Genomic DNA, 16,669 nt, shown 5'->3' on the forward strand with positions numbered 1-16,669 from the left:
ACTGGATCATTTCCCAGAAAAGGCTCCTTGGCTAAACTCTGATTTGTCTCTACAGACTGTGGTCACCAAAAAGGCAGATCTGCTGCAGCCTGTGCAGTGTCCACAGGGAGAGTCCTGCTGGGAGGCTCTTGTGGGAATGCTGGAGCCTGGGGAGTCCTGCAGGAGGCTGTGGTGAGAATTCAGGATTCTGGAGAGCCCTGCAGGAGGCTGTGGTGAGAATTCAGGATTCTGGAGAGTCCTGCAGGAGGCTGTGGTGAGAATTCAGGATTTTGAGGAGTGCTGCAGGAGGCTCTTGTGGTGAGAATTCAGGATTCTGAGGAGTGCTGCAGGAGGCTCTTGTGGTGAGAATTCAGGATTTTGAGGAGCGCTGCAGGAGGCTGTGGTGAGAATTCAGGATTCTGGAGAGTCCTGCAGGAGGCTGTGGTGAGAATTCAGGAGCCTGGGGAGTCCTGCAGGAGGCTGTGGTGAGAATTCAGGATTCTGGAGAGCCCTGCAGGAGGCTGTGGTGAGAATTCAGGATTCTGGAGAGCCCTGCAGGAGGCTGTGGTGAGAATTCAGGATTCTGGAGAGTCCTGCAGGAGGCTGTGGTGAGAATTCAGGATTCTGGAGAGCCCTGCAGGAGGCTGTGGTGAGAATTCAGGATTCTGGAGAGTCCTGCAGGAGGCTGTGGTGAGAATTCAGGATTTTGAGGAGTCCTGCAGGAGGCTGTGGAGGGGATGCCAGAGTCTGGGGAGCCCGTGGTGCCCGACACAGCTCCTCTGAGAGGAGGCTGCAGGCTGTGGATCCATCCCTGCCACCTCTCCCTGTATGGTCCCACTGGGATTTTGACGTAGCCACCACCTCTGCCTGGCAAATACAGCATTTCTCAAACCAGAGCAGCCCCAGGGCTCGTGGTTTTTTGTTCAAAGGCTGTTTCTTCTCACTTTTCAGTACTGCTGGACGTCAAACCTTCACTTTTCTGTTTCTGCAGCTGGAATGAGGAGAAAAGCAGGATTAATCCCCCCTGACTCACTCACAGTGCTGATTCCAGCGCTGCTGTGAGTCCCACGCTCAGCTCTCCACAAGGCATGTGCAACATTTCCTGGGAAATAATAGGCAGCAGCTTGCAATATCACAGGCATTGTTTCATCCAAAGAGCTCTGGATGAATGTCCTGGGCAAACAGAGCTCAGTCTTTCTCATCAGCTATTGTACTAGGCTCTCAGATTATTAATTAAGTCCTCTTGTTTCAGGATATTTCTGAATTCAAGCAGCTCCTATTTTTTAAGACCTCTTGTGCCCATACACTGTAATTAAAGCTCCATCAGTTTGTATAAAAATGCTGCATTGACAGCTTTTGTAAACCAGAAGCAAAATCTCAGCTCAACTTGAAAGATGAATAGGACTCAGAAAGTCTGGCAATCGTATTTGAGTTCTTTTGCCCTCGTTTGAGAAATGTTCCTGTCTAAATGGAAAAATGCCTGAAAGACTTTGTTCTCCTTTAAAATTTAGTGTCCTCAGAGCCTGTGCTCTTTGATCAACAAGCCTCAGTACTCGAGCTGCTGAGGGGCTTTTCCTCCACAGCACTTGGGAGGAGATGGGAGCTGCAGCAAAGCTCCTGTCCCACCCATGGATGAACAAGTGAAGGAACGTTCATTACCCACACATTAAACAATATCAGCACAATTGGTGCTCCAGGGCACTTCCCAACTTATTTTAATGATGGAGTGGCTGAGAGTACCCTGCCTACATGATGAATTTTTTCATGTCAGAAAACTCCCTGCTCTGTGATGCCGTTTGGGCAGGTTTTGTCACGGATCTCGGCAGGGAAAAGAGGCACTGGAAGAGGTGTGCAAGGAAGGAGTGCAGGGCCATTGTCACAGGCTGGACCAGCACTCTGACTGCTGCCCTGGGCACTGGTCTCTGCCCTGCCAGGCTCCTGAGGCAATACAGACATGCTGAGAGACAGCAAATGCAGTTACCTGGAATTCCCACCTCCCCTGAGCCTTACAAAATGAGAGATGCTCTGTACATTAAAGTCCCTAATGGGCAATAAAAGGGTTTCACTGGTTGTCTATTGAATCCTCCTGGGTGTTCTGCATGACAGTGTTATTCTTCATAAAATGCCAAGCACATCCTTGATGACACAGAGGTGACTGGAAATTCCTTCTCAGAAAATAAACTCATGCACTGGTGCTGCATAGCCTTGAACTGCCCAACCAACCCCAGAACATTTTGCTGCAGTGTAACCCAGGCAAATTCCTTCCCAAGGGAGGGCTGATCCCTCCAGGGAGAGGTGTTTGGCTTTGTGCTCCCTTCAGGGGAGTAATCCCTGGGGTCTGTGCCTCGCAAGCAGCTCCTTTCCCCTGTCCATACCTGTGTGGACTCTGCAAGGACATGTCTTTACTGCTTGTGGCACACACCTCTCTCCAGGTGTAATGAATGCGTTTCTCAGGATAAGAATTATGCCACAAGCATTCCCACTGTTTCAGAATTAAGCTGCTGCTTAACTACACTATTTGGCTTATTCAATTATAAGGAGATAATTGGAGTTTACCTCTTTCATGGCATCATCTATCTGTTTTAGCCCCTCGTAGTGGTCCCTGGATTCCCACAGAGGCTGGAGCATCACCTCCTCCACTTCTGGGAACAGCTAGGTGGAAACAAGAGAAAGAATATCAGCATTTCCCTTTGCATTCCTTAACTTGCTGCATTATTTAACTGTACATGCTGAAAACGGGGTGGCGGGAGGGGTGTGGGAGGCACATCCCCATTTCCCTGGGTAACTGAACACCTGGAGGGGCAAACACTGCAGCTCTGCTCTCCCCCTCCTTGCTGTCTGGCCCTGGGTGACTTTACCTTCGTCACAGTTTCGAACATGGGGATGAGGACGAACTTGAGGAACCCGATCTGTGCCGTGGGCTTGGTCACTTTGTCGCGGTCCATGAACGGCGCCACCGGCAGCCCCTCGGATTTTTCTCGGTCGCTCTGGAACAAACCCGGAGGTAACAAATATTAATCCTGTCCAGGAGGCTGTGAGAGGAGTGATGCACCCAGCAGATCAGTATCCCTCAGATACAGATCACAGAGGTGTCTGAAGATAGCACGGAATAGTGATGTGCTTCCCTCGGGCCAATGTCTCTGCTTTATGCAGAGCAACATCTGAATAAAGAGAATTCTGTTCAGTTATTTCTGCTCAGCACCAGCATCAAAGTGTTCAGCTCCAGGCTTACAGGGTGGCTGACTTCCTTTGCAAACCCGCTGGACTTGTGAGGCAAAATATTTCAGAGCATTCAGAAAGCTGCTGATGACTCTTGCTGCTCTCAAAGAGAAGGAATAGTTCTGTGATTTCTCCATTGTTCTCTGGGGAGTAATTATTTTCAAGTATTCAGACAGAAATTATATCTCCTTCTTTACTAATGATTAAAAGAAAAAAATCAATTGCATCCACTTGCTTACTGAGCAGTTTCTTTTGCTGGCATCCTTCTCTGACTTTCTGTAATAGAAGGTTTCCATGGAATCACAGAATGGTTTGGGTTGGAAAGGACCTTAAAGATCACCCAGTTCCGACCCCCTGCCATGGGCAGGAAAACTTCCGCTAAACCAGGTAGCTCAGAGCTAGAACCTGTCTGGGCTGTCAGACAATGAAGTGTGTGAGATCTGGAAATAGCAGAAAATTGTGAAATTGTGCAATTGCATTTCTCTCTCACTCTTACCTGCATAAAATACTCCTCCAGTAAGCAATCTACCCAGGGCTCTGCTACTTCCATCGGGCGGACTTCGTTGGAGATGTCACAGCATTTTATCAGTACCATCTTCAGCTGAAAGAGGATAACACTTCAATGCTGCAGTCCTAAAGCCAGCCCCTTTCCCCCCATCCACAACCTCACAGTGCAGTGGGAGGCAATGCTTTCAACCAGAAAGGACAATTTCAGGATTAAACCAGAGGTCTTAAATGATCTGGATCCTTTTTCCCCTCTCTCAGTTGCTCTGTGTAAATCATTTATCCTTTCTCTGCTTTGGTTTCCCCCTCTGCAGCACTGGGATGTGACACAGTGGGATGTGCACTTATCTGCTGCATGAAGAGATTCAGTCACAAGTGATCACTGAGCTTTTTGTGGAGCTCTCAGAGGCAGCTGGGAAAAGATTTCCCTGGAAATCAAAGACAACCGCTCTGGGAAATAAAGGAGACTAGAGGTTTTACTCTTACGGAATTTTTTTTGCCCCACAGCAAAGGACTATAAGAATTTGTGGTTTAATAGAGTAAAATTTTTTTATTCTCCCGATGGGACTTCAGGATTTCTAAAGCTGGAATAATCTATTTAATAAAGAGCACTTCCAAATTCTAATTATTTTTTGGTGGGGCAGAGAATATAGGAAGGATTCTTTTTTGATAATATATATTAAATCTTGCTTTTTAAACAAACAAATGTTAATCTACAAGCTTTCATTCCATGCACAGAAAAATAACAATCCAGGAAACCTCCTTACACAGGTCATGTGTTCTTCATTTGTGTAATCAAAGTTTTCCATTTTTTCCTTGAAAGAGTCCAGTATTTCTGCATGTCTCGCCATGTCTGTAGCCAGGATTAATGTAATTATCCCCTAGCAAAGAAAACATGTTCACATATTAACTTGACATTCCTTACAAAGTCTGCTATGGTGAAGCCAAGTAGGGTCTGTGTTGCACACAAAATGCCTGAGATGCACTGAATTTCTCATGCTGCAAGGGGAAGTTTCTGACTTGGAACCGCCAAGGAAACTGGAAGCAGGTTATGAAGAGTTCATGGTGCATGAGGATCACGGTTTTATGTGATATTCCAGAGACACTGAGGTTTTTCCTTTCTGACTGACTAATTGCAGAAAAGTAAACTGTACAACAGGATGTTAAAAGCCACACTCTGGCTGCCAAGATCCACTTTCATTTCCTTGGAAGGCACCCTGGGTTTTGCTGCTGACTCTTAGTGGCCCTGAGACAGAAATCATGATGTGGGTGCCAGCTGAGCCCATCCTCTTTGGATTAAGGGCTTTGAAACACTTGGACACGGACAAGGAGCTCTGTATCCTCCTTCTGTGCAGAGTTTATGATGGGAAAACGTGTGGCTAATTTAAAGCTGTGTGTTTTCACACAGAAGAGTCCATTCTGTGCCAGTTTCCCACATATTGCCAGAATCAGAAACTCTGACCAGCTCTTATACTGCTTCTTCACTCAGTGTGTAAGGAAGGAGAAATGGAGAAATGAAGACTGAATTTTGGCCCTTAGAGCACTAATGGGAATTGTAACACTGTTCAGTGCCTCATGGATTACTGTGATGATTCCCAGTGCACCAGAGCCTCTTCCAACAATACAAGAGCTCTGCTGTTGCAAATCTTTTCCCCTTTTGAAGCCCCTCTTAAAATTAATACAGCGTTCCCTTAAAGCATAAACTTCTGCTGTGGGAGCTTAATCCTTCCCCAGCCAGAGCTAATTGGCTCCTCCAACAATATAAACATCTACCCCCAAAATGTCATAGGCTTTAATTGTCAGGATGCACTCAGTTATTCCTCAGCAATGCATTCCAGGGAGCGCTGCTGTGGAAATTTTCCAAGAATTCCTCTCGGATCCCAAGGAGGGGCTTTTCCAGCCCTGCCCTCCAGGGAGAACGAGCCACTCTCAGCATGGAGCAGGGAATTCCGTGCGCGACGGAAACCCCGGGAACGGCAGCGCGCAGGAGCAGCGTCCCTACCTGTCTTATCTGTTTGAACTGCTCCTGGTCCACGTTGGAGAAGATGTTGAACTCTGGCTGGGAGATGATCTGGAAGGCCACGGCACAGTGGTGGTTCTCCAGCGGGGAGATGTCGTTGTAGCGCACGGCCAGCTCCGTCCGCGCGTTGATCTGGTAGCTGGGGGACGGGAAAGGAGTCACCAAAAACTCCTGCAGGCACCCTCCAGCTGCTCCAAACCACGCTGCTTCCTCTTGCTTGCATTCTTTTCAATGTTTTTTCACTTAGCTGCAACTTTGGGGTTTGTTTGGTTGTTGGTATTAAATCAGATTTTCAGAGAAAGTTGATATTACTTTAATATCATCTCAGGTGCTGATTCCCCTCAGTGGATGGACATTCACCCAAAAGGGTTTTTTGCCTTCTTTAAATTTTGCCACATCTCTAGTTTAAGATGGTGTAGAGCAAAATCAGAAGGAAGTGTTTGGGTTTAATTCAACCCCCACTAATGGCAAATGCAAGGATTCTCACTGATCCCAGTCAGAGCTGCCTCATTTAATGAATGCTTACAAATAAATCAGATATTCTCTCTTTCACACAAAAAGTGTCTGTGGGTCAACGGCAATAAATTCCTCATATGAAATTGACAGAGTAAAGTACTCTTCATTATTCATAATTATGAAATAAAGTGTAAGCTAAACCCCCCTTTGCATTTTAGTGTAATTATTCCATTATAATAATTTATGGCTCTGTTACCAGCTGCAAAGTATTTCACCTTTTTTTCTCAGGTGCTGGGGGGGGAAAAGTGTTTGAATAGAAATCTGAAAAAAAAAACATTTTCCTTACAGAAGCAAGGACAGCTGGCAAACCCCAACCCAGACCTGAGCTCTGCTTTGGCCCACATGTGACTGACCAGCAGGGCCTTGGGAAAAGGTCTGGATGTGAGAAGGAAAACCACAAAATGCCAACCAGTGTTACCTTCCCAATAAATTTTAAGGGAGGAGGAAGCAAGAGAACTGACTCACGTATTGTTATAGCCTGGATGGTCCAAGTCATGGCACACTGCTGCCGTCATGAGAATCAAAATGTCAATCTGGGAAAATTTCTCCTGCAAAATACAAAACATGAATGTGGTATTATGATTTCTACTTCCTCTATCCCTGTAAATTAAAATAAATAAAGAAACCAGACATATTTACTTTTTAGAGAAATGCAAATCTGAGCAAAATGAAGCAGTTTTCCTTAGATGAATTTACTTCAGTCAAGAAAGAGAAATCTGCCTTCCCTTCCAGTAAAAATGACTCAGATTTGCCTTTGTTGCATTAAATAACAGCAGCTCAGAGGAGGCAATTTCCTTGAAACTTGCTCTTACTGCAGAGATCATCTAAAAGCACTGAGACATTAGCACAGTCTCCTACAAGTCATTTAAATACCCTGGTTAGTTAAAGGGAGGACTGGAAGATGGTTCTGTTGCCATTGCATTCTGCATTAAATAAAGTTAGGAAAAGAGCAAGAAAAATTAAATCTTGTGTTCCCACAGCTTTTGAATAGCATGGACTTACATTAAAGCAAATTTTTCTTCATACTGCTACTGGCAAGAAAACAGACTTAGGCCAGTAACTGATATGTGTAACTACGGAGAAAAAAATGGGGTTTTTTAAGTGAAAAAATCAGTTTTGTAAAGAAATGAAACAAATATATGAGTGCAGGTTATCCAGACAGTGAAATTAATTGATGCCTATAGTTTTGGACAAAATAAAGGTCAAATGTGTGTCCTGCATATAATACATGCCAGGTTACAGGACAAGCACAGGTAAAAGCACACATTTGGGAACATTTTGTGCCCCAAACAAAGAACATAGCCACAGCACATAATTCAGTAGGGGTTTGGCTGTCATTCCTAAATGCCTCACTCCATCAGAGTATGGACTGTGGACATCCAGGAGGTGAAGTGACCTTCCCAGCAGCCTCAGAAAGCTGTGCAGGGGTTTGGGGTCAGGAATGGGGTGGCAGAGTGGGCAGCCAGAGGTGGAAATGCAACACTTCTCCTTATGTGTGTGTGCCCGGGGACTGAGCAAGTGCAGCCTCCTCCAGGGCCACCACTTGCCAGCTGGCTGGTGGCCCATTTTGCAAGAGAAGTGGCTCAGGATGGTTTGAGGATGGCAGTGGAGTGGTGCCATGGAGGGGGTGGTACCTGGAGGCTGCAGAGTGAGATCATGCTGTACATCATCTGGGTCACGCAGAAGCAGTGCCGGAAATTGTGGAAGGGGTTGTTTCTGTAATTGTCGTGAATACACAGCTGCAGAGAGAGGCAATGAAGCTGTCAGAGGTGGCACAGATCTTTACCAAGCACTGGATATCTTTAAAGGAGTCCTATGGGGCCAAGGATTAGTCTCTGCTAGGACAGAGTGACAGCACAGGGCTTCTGACACTTTCTGCCTTCCTGGGTGAGATTTGTGTGTTCCAAGAATTCATCAGCAGGTAGCTCACAGAAAATCCCCTCTCATGCCAGCCAGCAATGGGCAAACATCCAGCACAGCTGCATCTCAGTCCTTAAGAGAGGACTCTCTGATCTCATCCTGAATTTGTATTTCAAACCTTGCAGTGGCTAAATGGGGAACAGTAAAAATGGGGAAAAGTAAACAGAGCCCACCCCTGTTCCCCTCTCCTGCTGAATAAAAACTGCAGCTCTGATACCTTGAGGGCTGAAATGTGGCTGTCATTCCATTTGCCAATGCTCAGAGGTGGCACTTTGGGACGTGTTGTTTGGCAAAGGGAAGATGTGAATGCACACCAGGCTGGAGCACACCTGGGTGGGTTTTCTACACCAGTCACCCAGGGGGAGATCGAGCTGTTATGGGCTCACAGGGGCCATTGTTGTGTGGTTTAACTTTGTACAGATCCTGGCTTGGATGCCCTCATTCCACAGGCGGGATAAAACCTGTCTGTCCCTGTGTCCTGGCTAGTGCCAGCCAGGCTGGCTGAGGGAGGCTGGCACAGCTGGGCTGACACATGCCATGGTCATTATTCCAATGCTCCTCTGGTCTCCTGTCCCTCACAAAGCAGTCAAGAGTCAGCAGCACTGCTGGACCCTTCTACTGAACCCTCCTCCAGAGCCTGAATTAATGACATGGACAGAATTCCTGTCCACTTCCCCAGCTAAAATCAGGAATTTACTTCAGGAGTCCTCACAGCCCATCAGGATCAAACACTTTAACTCATCACCTGACTTCTAGGAAACCTCAAAGCTCTGGATGAGGTCAAGAGAAGTGTGGTATTTCAATGCTTATTCAATACATCTGGGTTTCATTGCAAAAGCTGCACAGATTATTCTGCAGCAAGGATTTTAGAAACACATTTCATTATTTTAAATGACTTAGGAATGGCACGATATGGTTGTCAGCCAGGCTCACAGGTGGTGAGCATCTCACAGCCTACACACGGCACTGGACAAAACTGCATGGATGCAATGTATACATCCAGCACTGGAGCCCAGAGCATCCCAGGAGACTCCTGACTCAGAGCACTGAAGGGATGGAGTCACTGTGTTGCATTAATCACTCTCTCCTCCTCTTTCCAGAAGACTTCTGTAGCCAGTGGATGTGGGAGCAAGAAAGCCAGGATAAGCACGAGGTGGTTTTTTCTCTCCTAATTGAGTTCAAAGTGATGCTCATACTGTACACGGGGAAGTATCCCACTTTGGACCAGAGCACTTAAGGCATTTAAAAATCACATTTCTTTCTGCAAGAAACAGGATAGGAAAGATAGGAAAACTCACCCTGTGTTACCTTTGTAGAAAATACACAACAAACTCCCCTTTTGTTGCTCAGAGTAAGGCTGTCTGAAATGCTAGTGGTGACAAATTGCTTGGAGAGACAAGGCAGGGGAAGCTGCCTGCAGCAGTGTGTGTGGGTGGGCTGTTGCTGTGTGTTGACATATCACCTTGCTTCCCATGTTTTGGGGCTGTGAAACAGGAGGGGGAGATCTTCTGGTTTATCTACTCTGTGTTACCCTTGTTTGTGTTGGGTTTCATCCCACCCCTTATCCAAGGTCAACACCACCCCGCTTTTCATCTGCCTTCTTTGGAGAGAGAGATTTACCAGCTTTTGATCGTTTTTGGTGTCTCCTTTGATGCAGTCATATTATTTTTCTAAAAAGGCTTCACCAGCGCTGGGAATAAATTCCAGGTGAGCCTCCTGCCTCCTGTGGTGACATTTTATCCTTTATTCCAGGCTCTGCTCAGCCTTGTGCCTCGTTGTGTCCCTCCTCCATCAGGACACCAAGCAGTGACAGCCCCTTGTGCCTCCTGCCATTGCTGTACTGTAAATAACACGTGATGGACCCAGTCTTTTCTTTGTCTTTTCCAGCTACCTCCTGATTTTGTGAAATTTTTTAGGACTCTACATCCATCTAAAACAGTGCCCTCTACTCTCTGCAAGCTCCTCAGGGAATTAGAAGAGATTTATGAGATTTATGAGTCTTTAGTACAGGAATCCTGTGAAACATCTGTATGATGAATCCACACCGTGATGTTTTTAATTATTGTCTCTATCAATTTGTGAGACACAGAGATAAGTTTTTACCAGTTATAATTCCTCAGGTATCCCTGGATACTTTCTAAACAATGATTAAAATATTTACTGTTCTACAGTTCTTTAGGAACATGACAGTTTTTTTCTAAGAAAGCCAATATATTCTTAGCTTTTTAGCAAACACTTTCTTATGCTCTCCCTTGGACCTGAAAACTCACTGCTTTTTAAATATTCCAGTGTTTCTTCCTTAGACTTCTCACTTTTGGTATGATCTCATCTTTCTCACATTTTGCATCTCTGCAACATTCTCACATCAAAGACTGAAGCAAAGAAAGTTACCTTCTCAGCATTTCCTTTTCCTTCCTGACTTGCTCTTTTCTCTGCTCCCTGTGATTTAGTACATTGAATGATTATTGCACATATTGGCACTTTTTAGCTATATCTAAAGGCACTTGTCTTGCCTCCATTTACAGTAGGTATCAAGAGCATTCAGCAGAAATGAACTGCTTTCAGTAATAGAAACCTCAGCAAATGAATGCAAAACCGTTTAAAAAGAGTCATTTGTGACCACAAGAATGCAAATATTTTCTGAAGTACTCAAATTTTAAGAATTTATATAGACTGACTGCTTTCATTGGGATTACTCATGTGAGCCATGTTAATTCCATGACTAAATGCCTTGTTTATTGATGCTTGAATGTGAAAAATTGCAAACACCAGTAACTTGAAATACTCACCAACCACCTCTTCAACGTGATAGGATTGATGTTGAAGTCTTTTACCAGCCCAAGGTCGTGGTACATGTGCTCCAAACAGCTCAGCATCTGCAGCCAGGAACAGGCAGGTTATTGTTGGCTCTGTAAATATCCCTTGAGGACACCCTGTGAAGTGAATTTCCCCCTTGCAAGCATCAAATAATTGCAGAGGCCTCTTTAGATGAAAGAAAGATGTTCAAAGATTGCATGATTAAAGGCAGTGCAAGAGGGGAGACAGAGAAGGTCTGAAAGGTGTTTTGAAGCAGACACGCTGCTGTTGACTTCACAGGTTTTGTGCAGGGCTTTGAATATCACCAGCACTCTTCAGTAATTGTGATTCCTGTGTATCACAGCAATTCCTGCTCACAAAAAAAATAGTATTGCCATTTTTCTAGTTCAGCTGGGATGTGTCCTGTCACTCAGTGAAACCAGTGGGAGCTTTTCCCTGGATGTACAGGAATGGATCAGGCTCTAGCTGAATAGAAAATGACAGCAGAAAATAAGAGATCCCTAAAGAAACATTTATTTCAGGCATTTGTCAATACCTTCTTTCTTTATGACTTCTTGTGAGCTCCTAACTCCGCTACCTTAGCTCATATTTCTTGTTTAAAAGATTTCCCACTATAACCCTACAAAATTGCAGCAGTTTTGTGATTATCCCCTCATGGAGACTGTAACTATGGATCCCAATAGCTGAGATGCTAGGACAGGCAGCTCTTTTGAGACAACACCTGCTCTGCAGTAGCAAGGAGGATGCAGGTAATTTAGCACCACCTTTCATCCCAGTTTAATCATCTGGGCATGAAAGAACTGAAACCAAAAGATATTGATAACCTCAAGTGTTTGGGTGCTTAACAGCTTCCACCAGTCAGAAATGAACAGATTTCCTGGAGTTCAGGAGTTTATGTGTGTATGCATTCCCATTCCTGAAGGGCAAATCTGCAGGGGATGGAATGTGGCCATTGTGTTAAAAATGCAGTTCTTAGACTCTAAAGTGATCCAGGGGTTTCAGCATGATGAGTATAATGTCACAAATACAGCCCTGGAGGCATTTCTAGTTAATTTTCTGCTATTTAGGCTCTTAGAAACTCACCAGTAAAAATTATTTAATCTAATGAAACTTTATCCAGAGAATAAATCTAAGTCATGGAGTAACAGCAGGGCTGATTTTGAGTAATCCAAACAGGAAGAAACATTCCTGTAGGACCTGAGGGACAATGCCATGAGCTGAATTCTGCTCAGATCACACAGACAGCATTTTGCTGGAAATCCCTTCGTCCTGGTAGAATACATGCTTTGCAATCACACCAAGAATCACACAGAACAACTAGGCTGGAAGAGACTTCCAAGATATCAAGTTCAACCCATGCCCTCACACCTCAACTAGACCATGGCACCCAGTGCCACATCCAGTCGTTTTTTGAACACATCCAGGGATGGTGACTCCACCACCTGCCCAGGCAAAGCATTCCAATACTGTATTATTCTTTCAGTGATAAACTTCTTCCCAATAGTTCCATGAAAGACTTTCCAAGACAGTGAACTTTATCCAGAAGTGCTGAATTACCCTTAGAAATGCAGCTGTTGCCAAGAGAGCTTTGGGTGAGTGAGGAGACAGCTCTCAATCCCAAAACCCCTGCCCCTGAACACAGGAGAATCTCAGTTTTCTTGGTCAGCAGCTAAAGCTTGAATATGTGACTCTTGTAAGGCTTGAAAAGTGAGAGGGCATTTGAGAAGGAGGAGCCAGGCTTGCTGCAAAGCAGTGTTTACTGAGATGCAGCACAGCACATTATTCATTTGCTTACAGATGACCGAGGTTTATGACCTGCCTGTCCCACACTGAGCACGTGGGCAAACACTCAGAGCTAAACAAGCACTGACAGAACTGAAATATTCTCTGTAAACATAAAGCAGAGCTAAGAGGGCGAGATAAACCCATATGGTGCTTGGCTCGCCACAGCTTGTGTGCAATCTCATTTCTGAGCAGGCTCCTCGTTGCAGGGCAAGTTTAATCTCCACACCCTCCTGTTTGCCTTGTTCATGCCACCACATAATGTTTCCTAGCCCTCTGAATGAGTTTCTGTGCTAAAGTGCTGTCCCCCAGTCCACAGGAAACCGTGGATAATGGATTTTGTCTCTCCTCATTCTTTCTTAATAGTCAGAACAGCAATAACCCAGCAGTGTTATGGTGCACCTGTCAGACTGTAATTCCCTCTTGCTGCAAAGACCTGACAGGCATTTATGGCCATGGTACAGAGAAAAGGGGCAGGAGAGGGAGCAGTGGCTGCAGAGCACCTCTGACCACACCAGGGAAGCTCTGCCAGCCTCAGGGAATGGGAGATGGACCTAAAGCCACCAGAGAGCCCTTCTGCTGTTCTTCCAGACATAGGAAATATCCTGAAGGGAATGTGCTCTTCCTGTGGATGTGCTATGGGCTGTTTTTCCTTGATATACTGAGCCAGAATTACTCTGCATGCACAGCCTCTGAGAAGGCAATGAGGGTGATTGCTGCTGGGGATGTGCCAGAACTACCCAAGCCTTCCTCTGGGAAAAAAACCAGCACCAAACTCCTGGTTTAGTCCTGTCCTCCATTGTATTTTTATCCAGTGAGATTTGCTTGTATTTGCTAAATCTGGTTTTACATTATATTATAAACTGTCCACTTTTAACATCCTCCTTCAGACTCCTGCAGGTTTACACATAGACCTTCCAGAACCTTCTGCAGTACAAGTGATGAACGATGGATAACACTAATAGCAGTAAGAACAGGAAGAAAATGAAGCAATAAGGAGATACTAATTGGCTGTGAATGCAGCCTTGCAACCTCTTGAGAACAAACTGCAGAAAAAACTCTCAGCTGAAGGGGTGTGAATCAATGCCTGCACCTCTGCCTGCTGCTTTATTGATTTGAGTGGAGTTATTGATGATGTGCTTAAGCACACACTTCACTGGGAATTGATTTGTTCAGATAAAGTGGTATGAGAGAGCTCATGTGGCAGTAATGACAGTGCATCAGTTGAGGGACTTTAGTAGGAAGAGATTAAAGAGCAAATAAAGAGGAGCCAGGATATGACAAGCAGCATAATCTACCTGGCACCTGCTAGGAACAAGCACTGCATTTCTGGTGTGCTATGGAAATAAAAAAAACAGAGAGAGTAAGGGGCAGAAAAGGGGGAAACCCTGCAGACTGTCTCAAAGGGTTCTTCTGGCCTTGCTGGCTCTCAGGAAGTGCCAACCCAGCCAACGTGGCATCCTCACCTCGTTGGGCTCCCACAGCCAGACATCAAAGGTTGGTTTCCGTAGAGCCTCGATGGTCTCCTGGGACAGCATGTACTGCAGACAGAAAGGCAGGAGGTGTAAACAAGGGTGTCCCTGCCATGGGAATGCTCTTGGCATCTCCCTGGGGCTCCCAGGCTTCCATTCATGAGGGGTTTAGCCACATTTCCCAAGGAGAGAGCAGATGATCTCTCCCTCTGGCCACCCAACCCTCCTCACCCTTCCCACCAGCTGCTCGTTGGGGCAGATCCTTGTGGAGCAGAACTTGGGAGAAAAGGGAGAGTGGAGGTGTTAAGGAGAGGGTCATGGCTAAATCCAGCACAGGGAATCAAAGGCACAGGGCACAGACCATCCCCTGGCTGCACTGGTTCTGCTGCCTGCAGAGCATCAAAGCTGCCAGTTAGGGAGGGGTGGTGTGAAGTGTCTCTGCTTACAGTGCTAAATTGGCTGGTGGGGATGATATGTTTATTTTCAGATGATTTATGCTCTCATTTCTAGTGTTTTTTCAAGAGTGCCCACAGTTTCAAATTGGTTGTCAGTCTGCAAGATTCAAGTGATTTTTTATCATTACGCTCAGAAGCCTTAAACAAAATCAAGCCCATTCACCAGTTATGGTTGTATACAAAATGAAAAGAAAAGGAATGTGCAGGGTTAAAAGACATGGATGGGGGTACCAGGACTCTAGAGATTCATCTTTTCACGATCCTATTTATCAGTGGGTTTGGGACTCAAAAACCTCGTGGCTTTAATTGGCCCATTTACCATGGCTGTCTCTAGTTTGGGTTTACTCTCCTGAGCAGGTGAATGACAATTTCTGAGCCATCAAGTTGTTTGATACTTAATCCAAGGAGGAATAACAGAGAAGATTAATTTTTCCTCTTCAGAGGGCAAGGACTTTTGCATTTGCACACACAATGCACACTTAGTGTGACTTTCTGCAAGAAAACTGCAAATTAGCAGCACAGATTTAGTGTTGCAGTGACAGCTTCTTTCAGCCTCCCTGACACTGGACAAATCCAGCATCTGACAATTGAAAACAAATTTTGCAAATCTCCAAAATCCAAAACTCCTATGAGTTTTCTTCTAGGAATAATGCAGAAATACAAACTACCAGTCTACTCTGCAGTGGGTCAGTGCAACTCCTCATAGCCTTTATTCTTGATTCAAGATCCTAATGCAGCAGTCCATCAAAGTTTAATCTGACATGTATACTTATCAAGGGAAAAAAAAAACTGGCTTCGAACTGATGTGCTCTGTAAAATCATGTGTTAGTGTCAGGAGCACAAGCCTCCTGGGCAGAAGTTAATTAAAAGAAGTCCCACAGTCTCTGCTTCAGTGGCAGAGCAGAACAAAGAGCAGAATTTACTGCTCTGCTGGGCTCTGAAGACAAGTGTGCACAGAGCCACCTCCAAATCATGCACCTGCATCACACAGGAGCGTGAGGATTCAGGGTGCCTGAGCCAGCTTTGGTGCTCAGGAGATGCTCAGCTCAGGTTCAAGGAGATGCCCATGGTTAAACCATGATTTACAAATGTATGAGCTGGTGATTTGTCAAGGCCTGAGCTGGGCACTGGGCAGGCATAACCTGGCCACATTTAATAATTCTTGTGGGCAAAGACTGCTGGTTCTGGGACCAAAGATCCTTCATGGTTTCAGCCTCATTCATCACTGTGGATTTGTACTTGTATTTGCCCAGGAGACATTTTTCTTCCAGCATTACTGTTTTCTCTAGCAAATACACTAACTCATTTTCTCAGGGACAATGAATCATTTTGGAGAGAATCCAATGTCGCATTTTCTCTTTGTTTCCCTAGGTGAAGCATGCCCATAAATTACATTTTAAATTAAAAAATAATCTATTAGGAGAAAACAGGCAGCAGCACTACTTTCAACCAGAACACAGCATTACAGGGTGTTTTTGATTGTTGCTATGAGCATGGAGAATAAACAAATATAACTAGACAAAAGAGTGTTAAATGTTGATGAATGCACCATGTTCATTAACATTTCAAACACTAATGAGCTTTCAAGTATTAGAGACTACTGAGAATTAAACTTTAAGTCACCGTGGGCAACTGATGGCTTTTTCCATTGGCTCACAGGAGTTTTGGATCAGACCTTGGGTTTAGAATTACTAGGAGTGAATGGCTAAGGAGTCAGGCATTGTAAAGCAGCACCTGTCAGGATGGCAGCCATGCAGTGGGAATGTGGGAAGAGCAAGGATTGTGTGGTACCTTTGGGTAGGAGGGTACATCCCGCCGGGGAGCTGGCCTCTTGTTTTCATCCAAAAAGCTGTACTTGCAGGGACAGTTAGTCCTGAAATGAAATATTCATCTGTTAACATTGAGGGAACAGAAGCACAGTGCCTCAAAAAGTGCCAGAAGTGCTCTGGTGTCCCAGTAGCCACCTCTCAGAGAACCATCCCACT

The 16,669-nt window shown here is 45.1% G+C and overlaps 1 protein-coding gene across 2 annotated transcripts in view; it reads right to left on the reverse strand.

Moving 5' to 3' along the window:
- Positions 1–324: 324 nt before the first annotated feature.
- PDE9A (phosphodiesterase 9A) overlaps positions 325–16,669 on the reverse strand; it is a 49,540-nt gene continuing 33,195 nt past the window's right edge. Inside the window, exons 8-18 of one of the 2 annotated variants that reach the window (XM_014876782.2) lie at positions 16,476–16,557; positions 14,224–14,298; positions 10,948–11,034; positions 7,873–7,977; positions 6,704–6,786; positions 5,705–5,861; positions 4,470–4,583; positions 3,695–3,799; positions 2,838–2,966; positions 2,536–2,631; positions 325–970 (exon numbers count right to left, since the gene is read on the reverse strand). In XM_014876782.2, coding sequence (XP_014732268.1) covers positions 920–970; positions 2,536–2,631; positions 2,838–2,966; positions 3,695–3,799; positions 4,470–4,583; positions 5,705–5,861; positions 6,704–6,786; positions 7,873–7,977; positions 10,948–11,034; positions 14,224–14,298; positions 16,476–16,557 — 1,084 coding nt within the window. In that variant the 3' untranslated portion in view covers positions 325–919. The remainder of the gene's footprint in view (positions 971–2,535; positions 2,632–2,837; positions 2,967–3,694; positions 3,800–4,469; positions 4,584–5,704; positions 5,862–6,703; positions 6,787–7,872; positions 7,978–10,947; positions 11,035–14,223; positions 14,299–16,475; positions 16,558–16,669) is intronic. The other variant, XM_088160454.1, reaches the window with a different exon arrangement.

The sequence above is a fragment of the Sturnus vulgaris genome, chromosome 2 (assembly GCF_052056855.1).
Source record: "Sturnus vulgaris isolate bStuVul1 chromosome 2, bStuVul1.hap1, whole genome shotgun sequence".
Lineage (NCBI taxonomy): Eukaryota > Metazoa > Chordata > Aves > Passeriformes > Sturnidae > Sturnus > Sturnus vulgaris.